This window comes from Aulonocara stuartgranti, assembly GCF_965226115.1.
Source record: "Aulonocara stuartgranti genome assembly, chromosome: 11".
In the NCBI taxonomy this organism is placed as follows: Eukaryota; Metazoa; Chordata; class Actinopteri; order Cichliformes; family Cichlidae; genus Aulonocara; species Aulonocara stuartgranti.
Genome location: NC_138947.1, coordinates 5,958,209 through 5,972,408, shown reverse-complemented (window position 1 = coordinate 5,972,408; position 14,200 = coordinate 5,958,209). Strand labels below are relative to the sequence as shown.

Genomic DNA, 14,200 nt, shown 5'->3' with positions numbered 1-14,200 from the left:
GGAATTCAAATACCTATTAAATCATCTCAGTTGAACTGCTACAACTGCAAGACACTGAATAAAAAAGATATTTTATTACTGAGTTATGGGAAATTTTGTTTTTACTTTTTACTAATTACAGGGTGACAAGGGTAATCAGGGAAGACCAGGTCCAGCAGGTCCTCCGGGCATAGGTGAACCAGGACTCCTGGTAAGTATGAAGATTAGGATCTTTGGCATTAAGAGCTCATATCTTATGAGTAACAGTGTCGTAGTGAGCTTTTATATATAAACATACAGACAAGTGAGATAAAAGTTAGACAAAACTGACATAACTTCGTAAGCTGCTGAGCCGCTTTGTGCCACCAAAACAGCTTCAATGTACCATTTATTCTACAAATGTCTAGAACTCTACTCTCTAGAACTCTCTAGTATTTTTTTCCATATGATTTTTGATGTTATTGTGGGTTATTTTACTGTGATGCGTAATCATTTAGGCATTTCTTTTAATTTGTTACCCTGTTAGCTAACTTAGACCACAATAATTACAAGAAAAAGGTATTTTTATCCACAATAAGTGACATCGCAGCTCTGTTCTGGGACTTACCTAACCTTACATTTATGCACATGGAAGAGGTTAATGAATGCTTTATTAGCCTAGAGGGCAGCAGGAAGACTTACACAGCATGAATAGAGGTGCCAAAGTGAGATGGGTTGCAAAGCAGTTTGCATTTGGGAGGCTGAAGCAAATACAGTAAATACCCTGTCCCATATGGGATCTGACTGTTTGTTACATCGGGGTTGTCAGCCAAACCTTCAGCTAAGCCTGATAGCTCAAATAAATCTTGTGTAAGTCCTAGGCTTTTCCTTTTCTTTTTAAAATCACCCTTTTCTGTTTTAGATCTGCAGCTACTAAAACCTTCACAAGTACAGACTTTTATTTAAAGTTCTGTTTGTTCCAGGGACCTCAAGGATCACCTGGAACACAAGGAAATCCTGGACCTCCTGGAGAGGGGTTTCCAGGACCAAAGGTGGGAAAAGTCTTTGATTACATACAGTACTGCATAAAAGTCTGGAACATGTCTGGAGCATGGAACAAAATGCAGCCAGCATCCAAAGAAGAGTTTAGGAAAAGAAACAGACTAATTTGTATTTTAAAAAAATATACAGATCAGTGTAAGTGGTAGGATTGAAAGATTGCTGTTCTTAATTGTATAATTTACATACAGCTATGTATAAATCAGATTTCTCATATTTTCTTTAGGGTGATCGAGGATATGAAGGTCCAAAGGGAAGTCGTGGGCCTCCTGGTATTGGGATCAAAGGTGACAAGGTGATTTAACTAAAATTTACTGCTGAATTCCTCATCAATGTCTCCATGTACAGATCTGAATCTTTAATCATTGCATTTCTTCTATTCCTTTTTCTCAGGGCAATTTTGGTCCACCAGGAAATCAAGGTCCAGTTGGTGCTCCTGGTCCAGGACTTCAAGGAGAAAAGGTAAACCTGTCAAACATGTGGCCCAGGGGCCAGAATGAGTCCATCAAAGGGTCTCATTTTGTCAGCTTGATGGCTTTGTTAAGTAAAAAATTTAAAAGTCATTAATTATTCCTATTTTTCAGCAAACTGCTCGGCTAATCCTTTTGTGATGATTTCCAGTAGTGGAAATGTTTACAAGTATTTAAAGATTTACAAGTTTTTTGAATCGTAAAAAGGAAAAAAGAAATTCTCTTGATGTGAAGGGCTTTCCACTGTAAGCAGTAAACTATGATGTACATGCAATAACAGACTCAATGAATGTGATATAAACTGAAATAATCGTAAGCACCTGGTGAACTGTAACATCATTTCATAGAAAAATTATCAGTAATTGGTTTTGAGGAGTTTTTCTCTCCAACATCAGTCGGTCAGGTAAGCAGAGAGTTTGAAATAGACACTGAGACATGAAATCACACATATTTATGTCAAAACGTCTCATCTGTTTTATTCGTCTCATCTTTCAGCTTTAGTCGTGCTCTGACTCGGATGAACATTTTCACCCTCTTTCACGTCGTAACCTTTAAAGAGACTTTTTGTTTAAGCATATTTTATTACACAATGATTTTACTCGTCTGACCTTGTTAATACACAGTAAATACACATACACAGTGAAATTTAAGCCTGGGAAATCCAAAAAACATTAGATTAACAATAACAAAGAATTCATGTCCTTCAACACAGTCCTGACTAATGTTTCATTTAGAAATAAAAACTGAAACTGAAGGCAGACATGTTATACTGTCACTTTGACTTTTCTCATCAAAAATAGATTTAGAAACATCCAGCTTCTTCCACTGATCCACTTCAGTGTTGCACGGGGACTACAGCATATCCCAGCTGGCATAGGGGCCACTAAACAGACAACCATTCACATTCAAGTCACACCTACGTATAATTTTACCGTCTCCAATTGACGTAACCCCATCCATGTGTTTTGGGTCAACTCCACATAGAAAGGCCCTGCCTGGATGGTGGATTCAAACTGAGGACCATCTTGCTGGCAAGAAGGCGCTAACCACCATGCTAAAAAATCAAACAACCCGCCCCCCCCTCTTCAACTTAACTCTCTTTTTTTCCTTCAGGGAGATCAGGGTCCAGCTGGGCCTCCAGGACCCAAAGGAGCTCCAGGTGTTGGAATAGCAGGACCAAAGGTAAGACACACAATAACAGACAAGATGATGATTGTGAATCGGTCTTCCTCTGAATCAGAGGGTTTACTGGCTGCTGGAGGTTAAGACATAATTCAGTCAATTCAGTTTAAAATAGTAACAGGGAAAAATCGGACTCTAAAGCAGCAATTGAGTCTGTAGTATGCTATGCTATATACTATTATAATAAGGTCCATATTTTACATATAGTCTATCATTTGTTGTGCCACGTACCATTAACACTCACTGGCAAACCCAAGGTATATATGACAGAAAATAATGAGAAACAAATATCCTTTACGTTTCTGAGTAATGTTTTCTAAAGATGCAGTGCTCTGGTGTTTCAAGAAATTCATACGAAAGAAACTCTTATAGATGATACTAAATATTTACATCTTTTTTTGTGACTATGTGACTATTACCTTCAGGGGGATCAGGGCCTCTCAGGTGAGCCAGGACTACCAGGTGAGCGAGGTGTTGGAGAACCAGGGCCCAAAGTAAGTCCTCTTTGCACTGCTGCACTACTCCTGCTGTTACTTCCTGTAGTCAGAGTAATATTAAGAAAAACTGACCACAAATCCACATATAATACTTAATATGAATCTTTGGCCACACCTTTTGTGTTTTCAGTCCCCTTGACACAAGTGTACAAGCACTTAGATATGCAGCCTGTTTTTACAAACATCTGAAAGAATGGGGTCTTTCTAAAGAGCTCAACGAAAATTTGAGTGTGGTGATGTAATAGGGTGCCACCATAGCAGCAATTTCTTCTAGATATTCCTCAATTAACTTTAAGTGGTATTACTGCAAAGTTAGAGCAATATTTTATGAACTGGAAGATGCATTTTATTTCATTTGGACAACTGTAGGTTAGCCACCAATCCTGCTTCCAGCCTTCATGCTAACCCAAGCTAACTGCCTCCTAGCCATAGCTTCTTAATTAAAGACAACATAACGCAGATATTCATCTTCTTAATGTAGCTGATTGTATTTGCATAGTTTCAACCCCTCTGGGACTCTTTTGTGTCATTTTGCTGTTTCAGGGTGACCCTGGAGCTGAGGGGTTATCAGGTATACCTGGTCAGCCAGGAGAAGATGGAATCCCAGGACCAAAGGTAATGAAGCCTGATGTCAGTCAGTTTTCTGCTTGTTAAATGTACTTTAAATACATTTTACCAGTCTGTCTGTCCACTGTGTCATTTACTGATCAGGGGGACCTTGGGTTATCGGGGCCCCGGGGAGCTGATGGGGCTCCTGGCAAAGGTGTCCCAGGAGAGAAGGTAACAGTGTGTCTGTGTTTCAGATCAGATCTCCATATTTTGTTCTAGAGGTTATAAGCACTTAGCCACAATCCAGAAGATTGTTTACAGGTTGTTTTGTGTTATTCTGACAGGGAGACAAAGGGGACCGGGGGTCCAGAGGCCAGCAAGGTGCAGTCGGTCCTGTGGGGCCAATGGGCCCAAAGGTATGTGTGTGTTTACCAGAAGCATTTTAGAAAAAAATGTCATAATAATTTTACACAGCAGTCAAAGTGATATCTGGAGACTGAGAGAAGCATTTCACTCACACTGATGATGTTATTTGGAGTTGTTTTTGGATTACTGAGTGTACATCAAGTCAAAGTAATATTGTTGCTACATAAAATGTACATGCTTTAAATGTTGGTCCAAACTCAGAAAAAACAAAAACAGGCTTTAAGAAGCACCTTATTTCCAACATGGACCTACCTGCAAACCAGAAGGTTAATTAGTGAACTAGTAAATTCTTAAATGGAACCCCCCCCCAAAAAAAAAAAACAGAAATCTGCTGCTACAGTTACACAAACAGCACATCCGTCCCTCCTTCCAGCCATCTATTTTGTACAACTTCAGAGTGGTAGGGGTGCCTGGAACATGTACGAGGTATAGGTTGCATCTGGACGTGTTACCGGCCCATCCAGGGTGCAAGCAGTGAGGAAAGAGAGAAAATATAAAAATGTATTAAAAAATTTACAAAATTTGAAATTGTTCTGTTAAAGTGTATGACTGATACCATGGTATCCGTCAGGTTCTAAAAAAAGGCCATGATTAGATATTATCATGCATTCAGGGAATTATTTTTAAATGGCTTTGTGTACCGTTATCTTTCTAATAAGTGCTTTCTCCTCCAGGGGCAACCAGGAATTATGGGGCTACCAGGTCCAGCTGGACTTACTGGCAGGGGTATAGCGGGGGCCAAGGTAAATCAAGGCTGCATAACTAAAGTTGGTGTGACTTTCAGTAATAGTATCAAATCAAATCAAATCACTTTTATTGTCACATCACATGTGCAGGCACACTGGCACAGCACATGCGAGTGAAATTCTTGTGTGCGAGCCCCACAAGCAACAGAGATGTGCAAACACAACAACACAAACGAGCAAAATACAAGAATGGCCAACCTGAAACTAATAAATATATGTACAATATATAATAGTGTATGCATTTCTGGATGTGTATACTAAATATTTTCCTACGTGTGTGTGTGTGTGTGTGTGTGTGTGTGTGTGTGTGTGTGTGTATACACATTTTTACAAATTAAATAGTAAAAAAAAATAAAATAAATAATAATAATAATAATAATAATAATAATAATAATAAAATATATAAAATATACAGAGTTGAATATGTGCAAAACAAGTGGCATTTATATACAGTGTGGAGTGCATAATGTTGAAAGTAACAGCTTTACTTCTGGGTTTTGTCAGGGAGAACCAGGTCCACAAGGTCCACCCGGAGCTGTGGGAGACCCAGGAATTGGTTCACCTGGATCCAAGGTCAGTTCACTTCCGGTTTACTCTTCAGTTATCCTCCCCAGTAAAGTATGTGAGTACAATTAAGTTTTGGTTTGTAGGGTGACAGAGGGCCACAGGGCCCCCTTGGGCCACCTGGACTAAAAGGAGAAGGTTTCACTGGCCCCCCAGTGAGTATCAAACCAGATTACAGCCTCTTTTATCAGCACAAGACTCCAAGTAATCACACTCAGGTTTCAATGTCAATTGAAAAAAATATTCTTAGGGACTTCCCGGGCCTCCTGGCCTGATGGGAGAGACTGGACCAGATGGGATTGGTTTACCTGGAACAAAGGTAAGTAAAAATACTGGCTTTTTTAAAAATTATTATTATGGAGTAGTTCTCTTCACCTCTTAGGAACATTTAAATAGATAATTTAGATAGTCAGATTTTGAAAAGGAATAAACAGTTCCCCTGTTTACTCTTCAAAGCACCTTGAGGCAACTGCTGTTGTGATTTGGTGCTATATAAATAAAGTTGAATTGAAGTCTTACCTTTTATCTGACCTATTATCCAAAAGCTTCTGCTTTCTTGTTTGATAAAAAATACAAATAACGACTTTTTCTGACTTTCCTTTTGTTGCTGTGATGATTTTGGTTTTAAACAGTTTTATTTGTGCAATTAATAATAGTTTTAATTATTGTATTTTTCCTTTTATTTTTGAAAATCTGTATGTTGTTTGCAAGAATGCAAGACTGCATGTCTGTCTGTAGGCATGTACACTTAAATGAAGCATTTTGTAACTGTGCGTTCTAAAAACTGATGCACAAATAAAGCTATTATCATTATTGCAAGTATCAATAAATATTTAATAACTTACGTTCAGGGAGAAAGAGGCTTGCCTGGGCCTCCTGGACCTGCTGGGCCACCAGGAATCGGGTTACCTGGTCCAAAGGTAATCAGAAATGTAGAAAACAATGGATTTTGTTGTATTTCTGTTGTCTTAAGTAGATATAAAGTTTTCTTTTCCTGCAGGGTTCAGCTGGCCAAATTGGACCACCTGGTCCACAGGGGTTACCTGGAGAAGGGTTACAAGGACAAAAGGTACCATTGTCACCTGTCACTCACATTTATTCACTTGCAGCTGAATTATTGAATGTTTCTATAAGTACATTTTAAGTAATAATGAAGATAATAAAGATTCTGATTTAGGGAATTCATGTTTGCTACACTCTGGTAACACAGTGATAAAAGAATTGCTGTGTTTCCATTGAGTCTCGCAAACTAAATAATGAGTTTTCTAACAGGTTTGGTTGGATTTTAGCTAAGACATATGAACCTACATTCCCTCCTTTTATGCTGTGGTCATTAGCAGCAAGAGAAGCACACTGGAGTTGTTTTGAATGAAGATCTGATAGGGTCAGTAAGTTTTTCAGTGGATCTATGCAGTTTTTTAGAGACAGGTATGGAAACAATTGTTGCCATAAATTTAGATATCATTATCTCACTAACATTAACCATAAAGGTCTGAAAGGTCACACAGGGATGAGTGACAACATGAACTCTGCTGAATGTTTACAGGGCGAGTCTGGATTTCAGGGGCTGCCCGGCCCCAGAGGTCCTCCAGGACAAGGTCTGCAGGGTGATAAGGTACCTTGATGTTCGCAATGTGGGAAGTGAGGAATTATTATGTAAACTAAAGTCAGCACTCAAATAAAGGTGAAAGATAATCTATGCAGTGTCATCACCTCAAACATACAGAAGCAACAATGAATGCAAAAGATCATGTTGGGCAGAAAAATGCGATTCTGGCCGATATATGAATGATGGGACATCGTTTGCTATAACGGCTTTACTTTGTCATTTATACACTGAAAAAATTAGTGTTCTTTTCCTCCTGCAGGGGGACCGAGGGTTCAGAGGTGAGAAAGGCAATAAGGGAGACAGAGGGGAACCTGGAGAGCCGGGCATCATCGGACCTCTGGTACTGATATATTTTTGCCAGACATAATACTAACTTTTATTTCCTTCTCTGAAGAAAGTCTTGATGAATTAAGAAGTCATTCTGTAACTGTAGGTTAACAGAACAATTTAAGTCAGAAAATGCTATAGTGTTTTCCTAAATAATGACTTGTTTTAAATGACAGGGCAAAACAGGACAGAAGGGGGAACCTGGACTTACAGTAAGTATGAGTACACTTAAAATAGCTCTAAACCAATTAAATCTCAGATTATTTTTTCATTAGACGCTGGTACTACCCACATGAGCTAATGGTTTGCTGATAATCGTCTAGACAGCCAACTGTATAATCTTATATAGGGACACTATTTAAGGTTTTTTAGCCTGCGTGCTGTTGCTGCAGATCTGCAAACCACTTTGTAACCCACCTCCTGCCAGCTCATTTTATGCTGTATTTAACATAATGTCATGTCTGTTGTCATTGATGCATCGACTGTGTCTTCAGAAATTATTGAGTTTTTCTCCGCATGCGGAGATTTAAGTAACAGGTGGGTGTGGCTTCTGTGACTGAGTTGACACTTAAGGACATCTGCTCTTTCTCACATCATACATATCCAGGGTTTAGAAAAAAAGGCATGAAACTCAGAGTTAAAAACCTGAGCTTGACACTCACAGATATTATTTGTTTGTGTTGCCATATTTAACATCAGCATCCACAACAGTAACAGTGCATGTTAGATGTTATGGAAATGTATAATAGGGTCCCTAACTTAACCAATAACATATGTTAAAAAGACAAATAAAAAAATGTGTTGAACCACCTCTAAAATATTGTACTCTCTTTCACAGAGGGATGAAATCATCAAAATAGTAAAATCCATCTGCAGTAAGTCACAAAATTAAGTTTGTGAATCTTAGTTTTCCTTAAATCAGTCACCAAGGATTAGTTTCCTCTTTAGTCATTAACCTTTATTTGCTCCTCTGGTCGTGTTTTTGCTCCATGTCATCAGGTTGTGCACTGACGTGCCGCCAGACACCCTTGGAGCTCGTCTTTGTGATCGACAGCTCAGAGAGCGTCGGCCCGGAAAACTTCAACGTGATCAAAGACTTTGTGAACGCCCTGATCGACCACACCTCGGTCAGCCGGGACATCACTCGTGTTGGCGTGGTCCTCTACAGCCACATAAACATGGTGGTGGTCAGCCTCAGACAGGAAGCCAGCCTCGATGAGATCAAGTCTGCTGTGCATTCCATGACCTACCTGGGCGAGGGCACATTCACAGGCAGTGCCATCCAACAGGCCAACCAGGTGTTCAAGGCAGCCCGGCCAGGTGTGAGGAAGGTGTCGATCATCATCACCGACGGACAGGCCGATAAGAGGGACTCGGTCAGTCTGGAGAGCGCCGTGACAGAAGCCCAGAGAAGCAACATTGAGATGTTCGTGATCGGAGTGGTGAACAAAAGCGATCCACTGTACAAAGAGTTCAAGAAGGAGCTCAACTTCATGGCCACTGACCCCGACAGTGATCACTTGTACCTGATCGATGAATTCGCAACACTTGCAGGTGACTGGCCTTGACACAGGCTTTATGATCTGATAGTTTTGTCTGACTGAAATGCAGCAAAAAATGCTAAGTAAAAAGCCTAGTATAATACAATAAAGTGGATTTAGAAAGAACCATTTTACTTTAACCAACTGAAAACCTGCAGCTGTGATCCTACTTGATTCTAACACAAGGAGAGCACAACCAACGCAGCAAACCAATAAACAAGGCAAACCAATTCCCGTAAGAAAAACTGCAATCAATTCAAAACCAAGCAAACTTAAAAAATATAAATAGTTTTCTTTCGTATTGGAGTTTGGATAAGTCATGCGTCTTATCCAGAGATTCATGAGTTTAATTTTCCACACAATACTAACTGCGAGACTGAACATTTATCATTATAAAGAAGTGAAGCGGGCACAGATGTCTCATTTTCCTGTTTTCTAGCATATCCTCAATCTGCACCTGAACATGAAAGTAAATATGATGAACCTGAAACTGGGGAACGTCTTGTATTTGTGTGCTTTGGTTCAGAAATACTCCCTCAGAAAAACTGCTGTGTTGTTAAATGCAGAGTAGAACTGTCCATTTGTCTTCTGGTGTTTGCAGCTCTGGAGAAAAAACTTTTGAGTCATATCTGTGAAAACGGAGAGAGACACTTGTTCAGCTCCATCCCGAGCTCGGGGCTTCCTCCAGGAATCCCAGAAGTCTCCAGCAACGCTCGAGAACCGCCATACAGGACAGACACGGACACTCCCACTTTCACAGGAGACTTCAGGAGAGTCCAGAAAATGGTGAAAACGTGCTGGTTTTTTTAAACTTTGTTCTGTGCGCTCAGACTCTGTTGCAATATCGAAAGGACACTAAAATCATCTTCACAGTTTGGTGACTTTTTCTCTAGCGCCAACAGCAGGTCAGATTTTTCTTTATTCAGGTGAAATATCAAAACATTTACCAATTCAAAAACTCAGCAAATGTTGCCATTTGTCTAAATATGCCAACATGCTCAAGCTGAAAGCACCACAGTGCTTAAAACATTCCTCTTGGGGTCATCAATGAGTTACGAATAACTGCCTAAAGACCCTAAAATATTTTCTTCTGTTAATATTTATATCAAAATTAAAAAAGCAAAACAAAATGTGGACCACATTCTTAAATAACTCAAATGGCTGGTGATTGTTTCCCTCAAAGTTAAAGACTCTTAGTAAAATGTATGTAAATCTCTGAGCTCTTGTGTAAATCTGTTGTCTTCAGCTGCTCTGAAGCTCTGCACCACTTCCCACAGATTTCACTCAGTGACTATGACTAGCTCAGGTGTCGCCTGGTGACCTCTGTACCTCTCTACAGTAAGATAAACTAAACATTAAAATATTTTTCTGTGCCTGTTTCAGCCCGGCCCTCCTGGTTCACACCCTGACGGTGAGTCCACCTCTAGAAAGAGGCCGACGATGAACAGTAGGACCACCTTAGAAACTCAGAGGCTTCCGTTCTTCGACAGGGAGCCCTTCAGGCCGGTAACAGAGTTCCTCCCACAGTTTGATGTGAACAACCCCACACACGATGTGGTGATGACCGGCGCCATCGGGCCAGCTGGTCCTACTCTGAAGACTCCGCCTGAGGAGAAGATACCACCGGTACCAACTCCGCCCCTGCTGTCCTCTGACAACTTCCTATCAGGTAACTGCTGACAGTCTGCAGCAGAGACTGTAAGATGGAGAAATAAAGGTGTCCCCTAAAATGATAGATAAAGCCTCTTCTGTGCATCTAAGTAGTAGCTAATGTATTTTTACAAATTCTAATCATTTTTATCCTAAAGTCAGCCTACATGTAAGGTTTGTTCCTGTTTTGATGAGAAGACAGATGTCTTTTGAGTTCAGTCTATGACTTTATCTGATGCACTATTTCTGAGTTGGGAGATCTGACTTCCTGGAATCTCATCATCACTTCAAGGTTTCCTGGAACCAGTAAATCTCCTGGATCTGTTGGCAAGAAATCAAATAAGCGTTACTCATGTTAATCCAACAAACAAGCTTTCAGACATACAGTGAATATACAGTGGCTTGCAAAAGTATTCGGCCCCCTTGAACTTTTCCACATTTTGTCACATTACAGCCACAAACATGAATCAATTTTATTGGAATTCCACGTGAAAGACCAACACAAAGTGGTGTACACGTGAGAAGTGGAACGAAACTCATACATGATTCCAAACATTTTTAACAAATAAATAACTGAAAAGTGGGGTGTGCGTAATTATTCAGCCCCCTTTGGTCTGAGTGCAGTCAGTTGCCCATAGACATGCCTGATGAGTGCTAATGACTAAATAGAGTGCACCTGTGTGTAATCTAATGTCAGTACAAATACAGCTGCTCTGTGATGCCTCAGAGGTTGTCTAAGAGAATATTGGGAGCAACAACACCATGAAGTCCAAAGAACACACCACACCAGACAGGTCAGGGATAAAGTTATTGAGAAATTTAAAGCAGGCTTAGGCTACAAAAAGATTTCCCAAGCCTTGAACATCCCACGGAGCACTGTTCAAGCAATCATTCAGAAATGGAAGGAGTATGGAACTGGACGAGCTGCAGAGATCTACAGCTCAGGTGGGGGAATCTGTCCATAGGACAACTATTAGTCGTGCACTGCACAAAGTTGGCCTTTATGGAAGAGTGGCAAGAAGAAAGCCATTGTTAACAGAAAACCATAAGAAGTCCCGTTTGCAGTTTGCCACAAGCCATGTGGGGGACACAGCAAACATGTGGAAGAAGGTGCTCTGGTCAGATGAGACCAAAATGGAACTTTTTGGCCAAAATGCAAAACGCTATGTGTGGAGGAAAACTAACAATGCACATCACTCTGAACACACCATCCCCACTGTCAAATATGGTGGTGGCAGCATCATGCTCTGGGGGTGCTTCTCTTCAGCAGGGACAGGGAAGCTGGTCAGAGTTGATGGGAAGATGGATGGAGCCAAATACAGGGCAATCTTGGAAGAAAACCTCTTGCAGTCTGCAAAAGACTTGAGACTGGGGCGGAGGTTCACCTTCCAGCAGGACAACGACATAAAGCCAGGGCAACAATGGAATGGCTTAAAACAAAACATATCCATGTGTTAGAATGGCCCAGTCAAAGTCCAGATCGAAATCCAATCGAGAATCTGTGGCAAGATCTGAAAACTGCTGTTCACAAACGCTGCCCATCTAATCTGACTGAGCTGGAGCTGTTTTGCAAAGAAGAATGGGCAAAGATTTCAGTCTCTAGATGTGCAAAGCTGGTAGAGACATACCCTAAAAGACTGGCAGCAAAAGGTAGTTCTACAAGGTATCGACTCAGGGGGCTGAATAATTACGCACGCCCCACTTTTCAGTTATTTATTTGTAAAAAATGTTTGGAATCATGTATTATTTTCGTTCCACTTCTCACGTGTACACCACTTTGTTTTGGTCCTTCACGTGGAATTCCAATAACATTGATTCATGTTTGTGGCTGTAATGTGACAAAATGTGGAAACGTTCAAGGGGGCAGAATACTTTTGCAAGCCACTGTAAAGGCTGGACATGGCCACAGTGACTTCACCCATTGGTTAATGAGATTGTAAATCTTTGAGCTGAGTATTTTTGCTCTTGACCTCTTGGTAATCGTTATCAGAGATCAAAAGCAAATGCTTACTGGAACTGAAGAACTGGTTAATTACAAGTACGGCCCACGCTAAAGCATGCCCCGCTTTGTCATCATTTCTAACTATTACAGGGATTTAATTTAAAATACTAATTATTTACAAAATTAGCATTTTAATCCAATTGGAATTTACTGGGTAAACAATTAGAGTGAGGCCTTAAGTCATCAGGAACTTGCAGATCAAGGGAAGCAAAAATGTTTTTTGTTTTTTTTTCTCTATCTAAAAGAGCCGCCCCCTGCTGGAGAATATCCATCAGTGGCTCTGAGCAAGAACTGTCACACAATTTAAACATGCATTTGAAACTATAGGATTCATATCTTATTTTTCAAAGACATTTCTGTACAAACGCTGTAAACACCTGCATTCTTCTTACTGCTCTGATGCTTCAGAGCAGTAAAATTAAGCTTTTAAATTGCTTTAAAAAGGTTGCTGTTTCAAACAGCTGTCACAAAATGTGATAATATAGGGATAGGTATCACTCAGTCAACTGGATGATTTAGGCAGCAAAACTTGACTGGAATCAACCCTAAATACCACTTTCAAACAGAACACTGAAGGATTCTCTCATAATCATGATCTCATGAATCTTGTAAGAATTGAACTGCCTTGTAGGGCCAGAAATATTGGTCAGTGTTGTCCAGCAGCTTTTATTTGGATTGGTGTAAACCTTGCTACAAACATTGATGGTCATCAGAGGATCAAAGCAATCCTCTAATGTAATTCCTCTGTCTACACCATGAAAGTCACATTGTTGATCTATTAGAAACTGTTAGGTCCCACATTTTGATTCTAGTGCCATTTTCAGTTTCTCTCCCAGATGTCCTTAGTTCTGCAGAGTGCTTAATATATTACAATACAGGAAACTTTAAACCATGTTTCAATGCTTTATTTTGCCCCTCTGTCCTTGTCCCATTAAACAAAAAAAGAAAACATATTTACCAGTAACTGAACACAGCAAAAGAATAAGAGTCCCCACAGGGCTGCTAGCACAGGTGTCGTCTCTGATAACACTATTTTTTGTGGTCTCTAGCCGAGCGCTGCACCCAGACCCTGGATCCAGGGCCGTGTCGGGAATATGTGGTGAAGTGGTACTACGATCCCACGGCGAATTCCTGTGCTCAGTTCTGGTTTGGAGGCTGCTTAGGGAATGACAACAAGTTTGATACTGAGAAGAGCTGCAAAGAAGCCTGTGTCAAGGCCTGACACGCACATGCCTGCAGTCACACACACACACATATGAAATGCTTAGAAAAGATTTTGATTCAAATTGATGTGAGATTTACCAGAAAGTTCACTTCAGTAAGTGAGTACTCTTGTAGTTACTTTGACACGGATAGATAAGCAGCTAATGTTAGAAAGCATCATTAAATCAAACTGAGTTTTAGGTTTTAAATGTAGTGGACTACTTATTTGTGGTATTTGTCTTAAAACAAAGAAAAAGAGGAAACAATTTTTATGTCACTTCAGAGCTCCTCTGTTAAAATACCACTAACTTCTTTAAGAACAAGAAAATGTAACTTTTTTATAATGCAATGTTTTTTAATGATACTTTTTATGTGTACGTTTATTTTTAATACTTATGTCATTAAAAGATCAAATAA

At 40.0% G+C, this 14,200-nt stretch overlaps 1 protein-coding gene across 6 annotated transcripts in view; it reads left to right on the top strand.

The window, feature by feature from the left end:
* Window positions 1–14,200, top strand: part of col28a1b (collagen, type XXVIII, alpha 1b) — a 25,131-nt gene extending 10,931 nt beyond the window's left edge. For 4 of the 6 annotated variants that reach the window (XM_082551551.1, XM_082551550.1, XM_082551552.1 and 1 more), the window contains 23 exons: window positions 122–190; window positions 942–1,010; window positions 1,244–1,312; window positions 1,411–1,479; window positions 2,601–2,669; window positions 3,095–3,163; window positions 3,710–3,781; window positions 3,878–3,946; window positions 4,060–4,131; window positions 4,816–4,884; window positions 5,392–5,460; window positions 5,538–5,606; window positions 5,702–5,770; window positions 6,303–6,371; window positions 6,452–6,520; window positions 6,998–7,066; window positions 7,320–7,400; window positions 7,564–7,599; window positions 8,226–8,262; window positions 8,387–8,941; window positions 9,530–9,714; window positions 10,312–10,597; window positions 13,630–14,200. In XM_082551551.1, coding sequence (XP_082407677.1) covers window positions 122–190; window positions 942–1,010; window positions 1,244–1,312; window positions 1,411–1,479; window positions 2,601–2,669; window positions 3,095–3,163; window positions 3,710–3,781; window positions 3,878–3,946; window positions 4,060–4,131; window positions 4,816–4,884; window positions 5,392–5,460; window positions 5,538–5,606; window positions 5,702–5,770; window positions 6,303–6,371; window positions 6,452–6,520; window positions 6,998–7,066; window positions 7,320–7,400; window positions 7,564–7,599; window positions 8,226–8,262; window positions 8,387–8,941; window positions 9,530–9,714; window positions 10,312–10,597; window positions 13,630–13,802 — 2,463 coding nt within the window. In that variant the 3' untranslated portion in view covers window positions 13,803–14,200. Of the gene's footprint in view, window positions 1–121; window positions 191–941; window positions 1,011–1,243; window positions 1,313–1,410; window positions 1,480–2,600; window positions 2,670–3,094; window positions 3,164–3,709; window positions 3,782–3,877; window positions 3,947–4,059; window positions 4,132–4,815; window positions 4,885–5,391; window positions 5,461–5,537; window positions 5,607–5,701; window positions 5,771–6,302; window positions 6,372–6,451; window positions 6,521–6,997; window positions 7,067–7,319; window positions 7,401–7,563; window positions 7,600–8,225; window positions 8,263–8,386; window positions 8,942–9,529; window positions 9,834–10,311; window positions 10,598–13,629 lie in introns of those variants that run through there. The other 2 variants (XM_082551553.1, XR_014279645.1) reach the window with 2 other exon arrangements.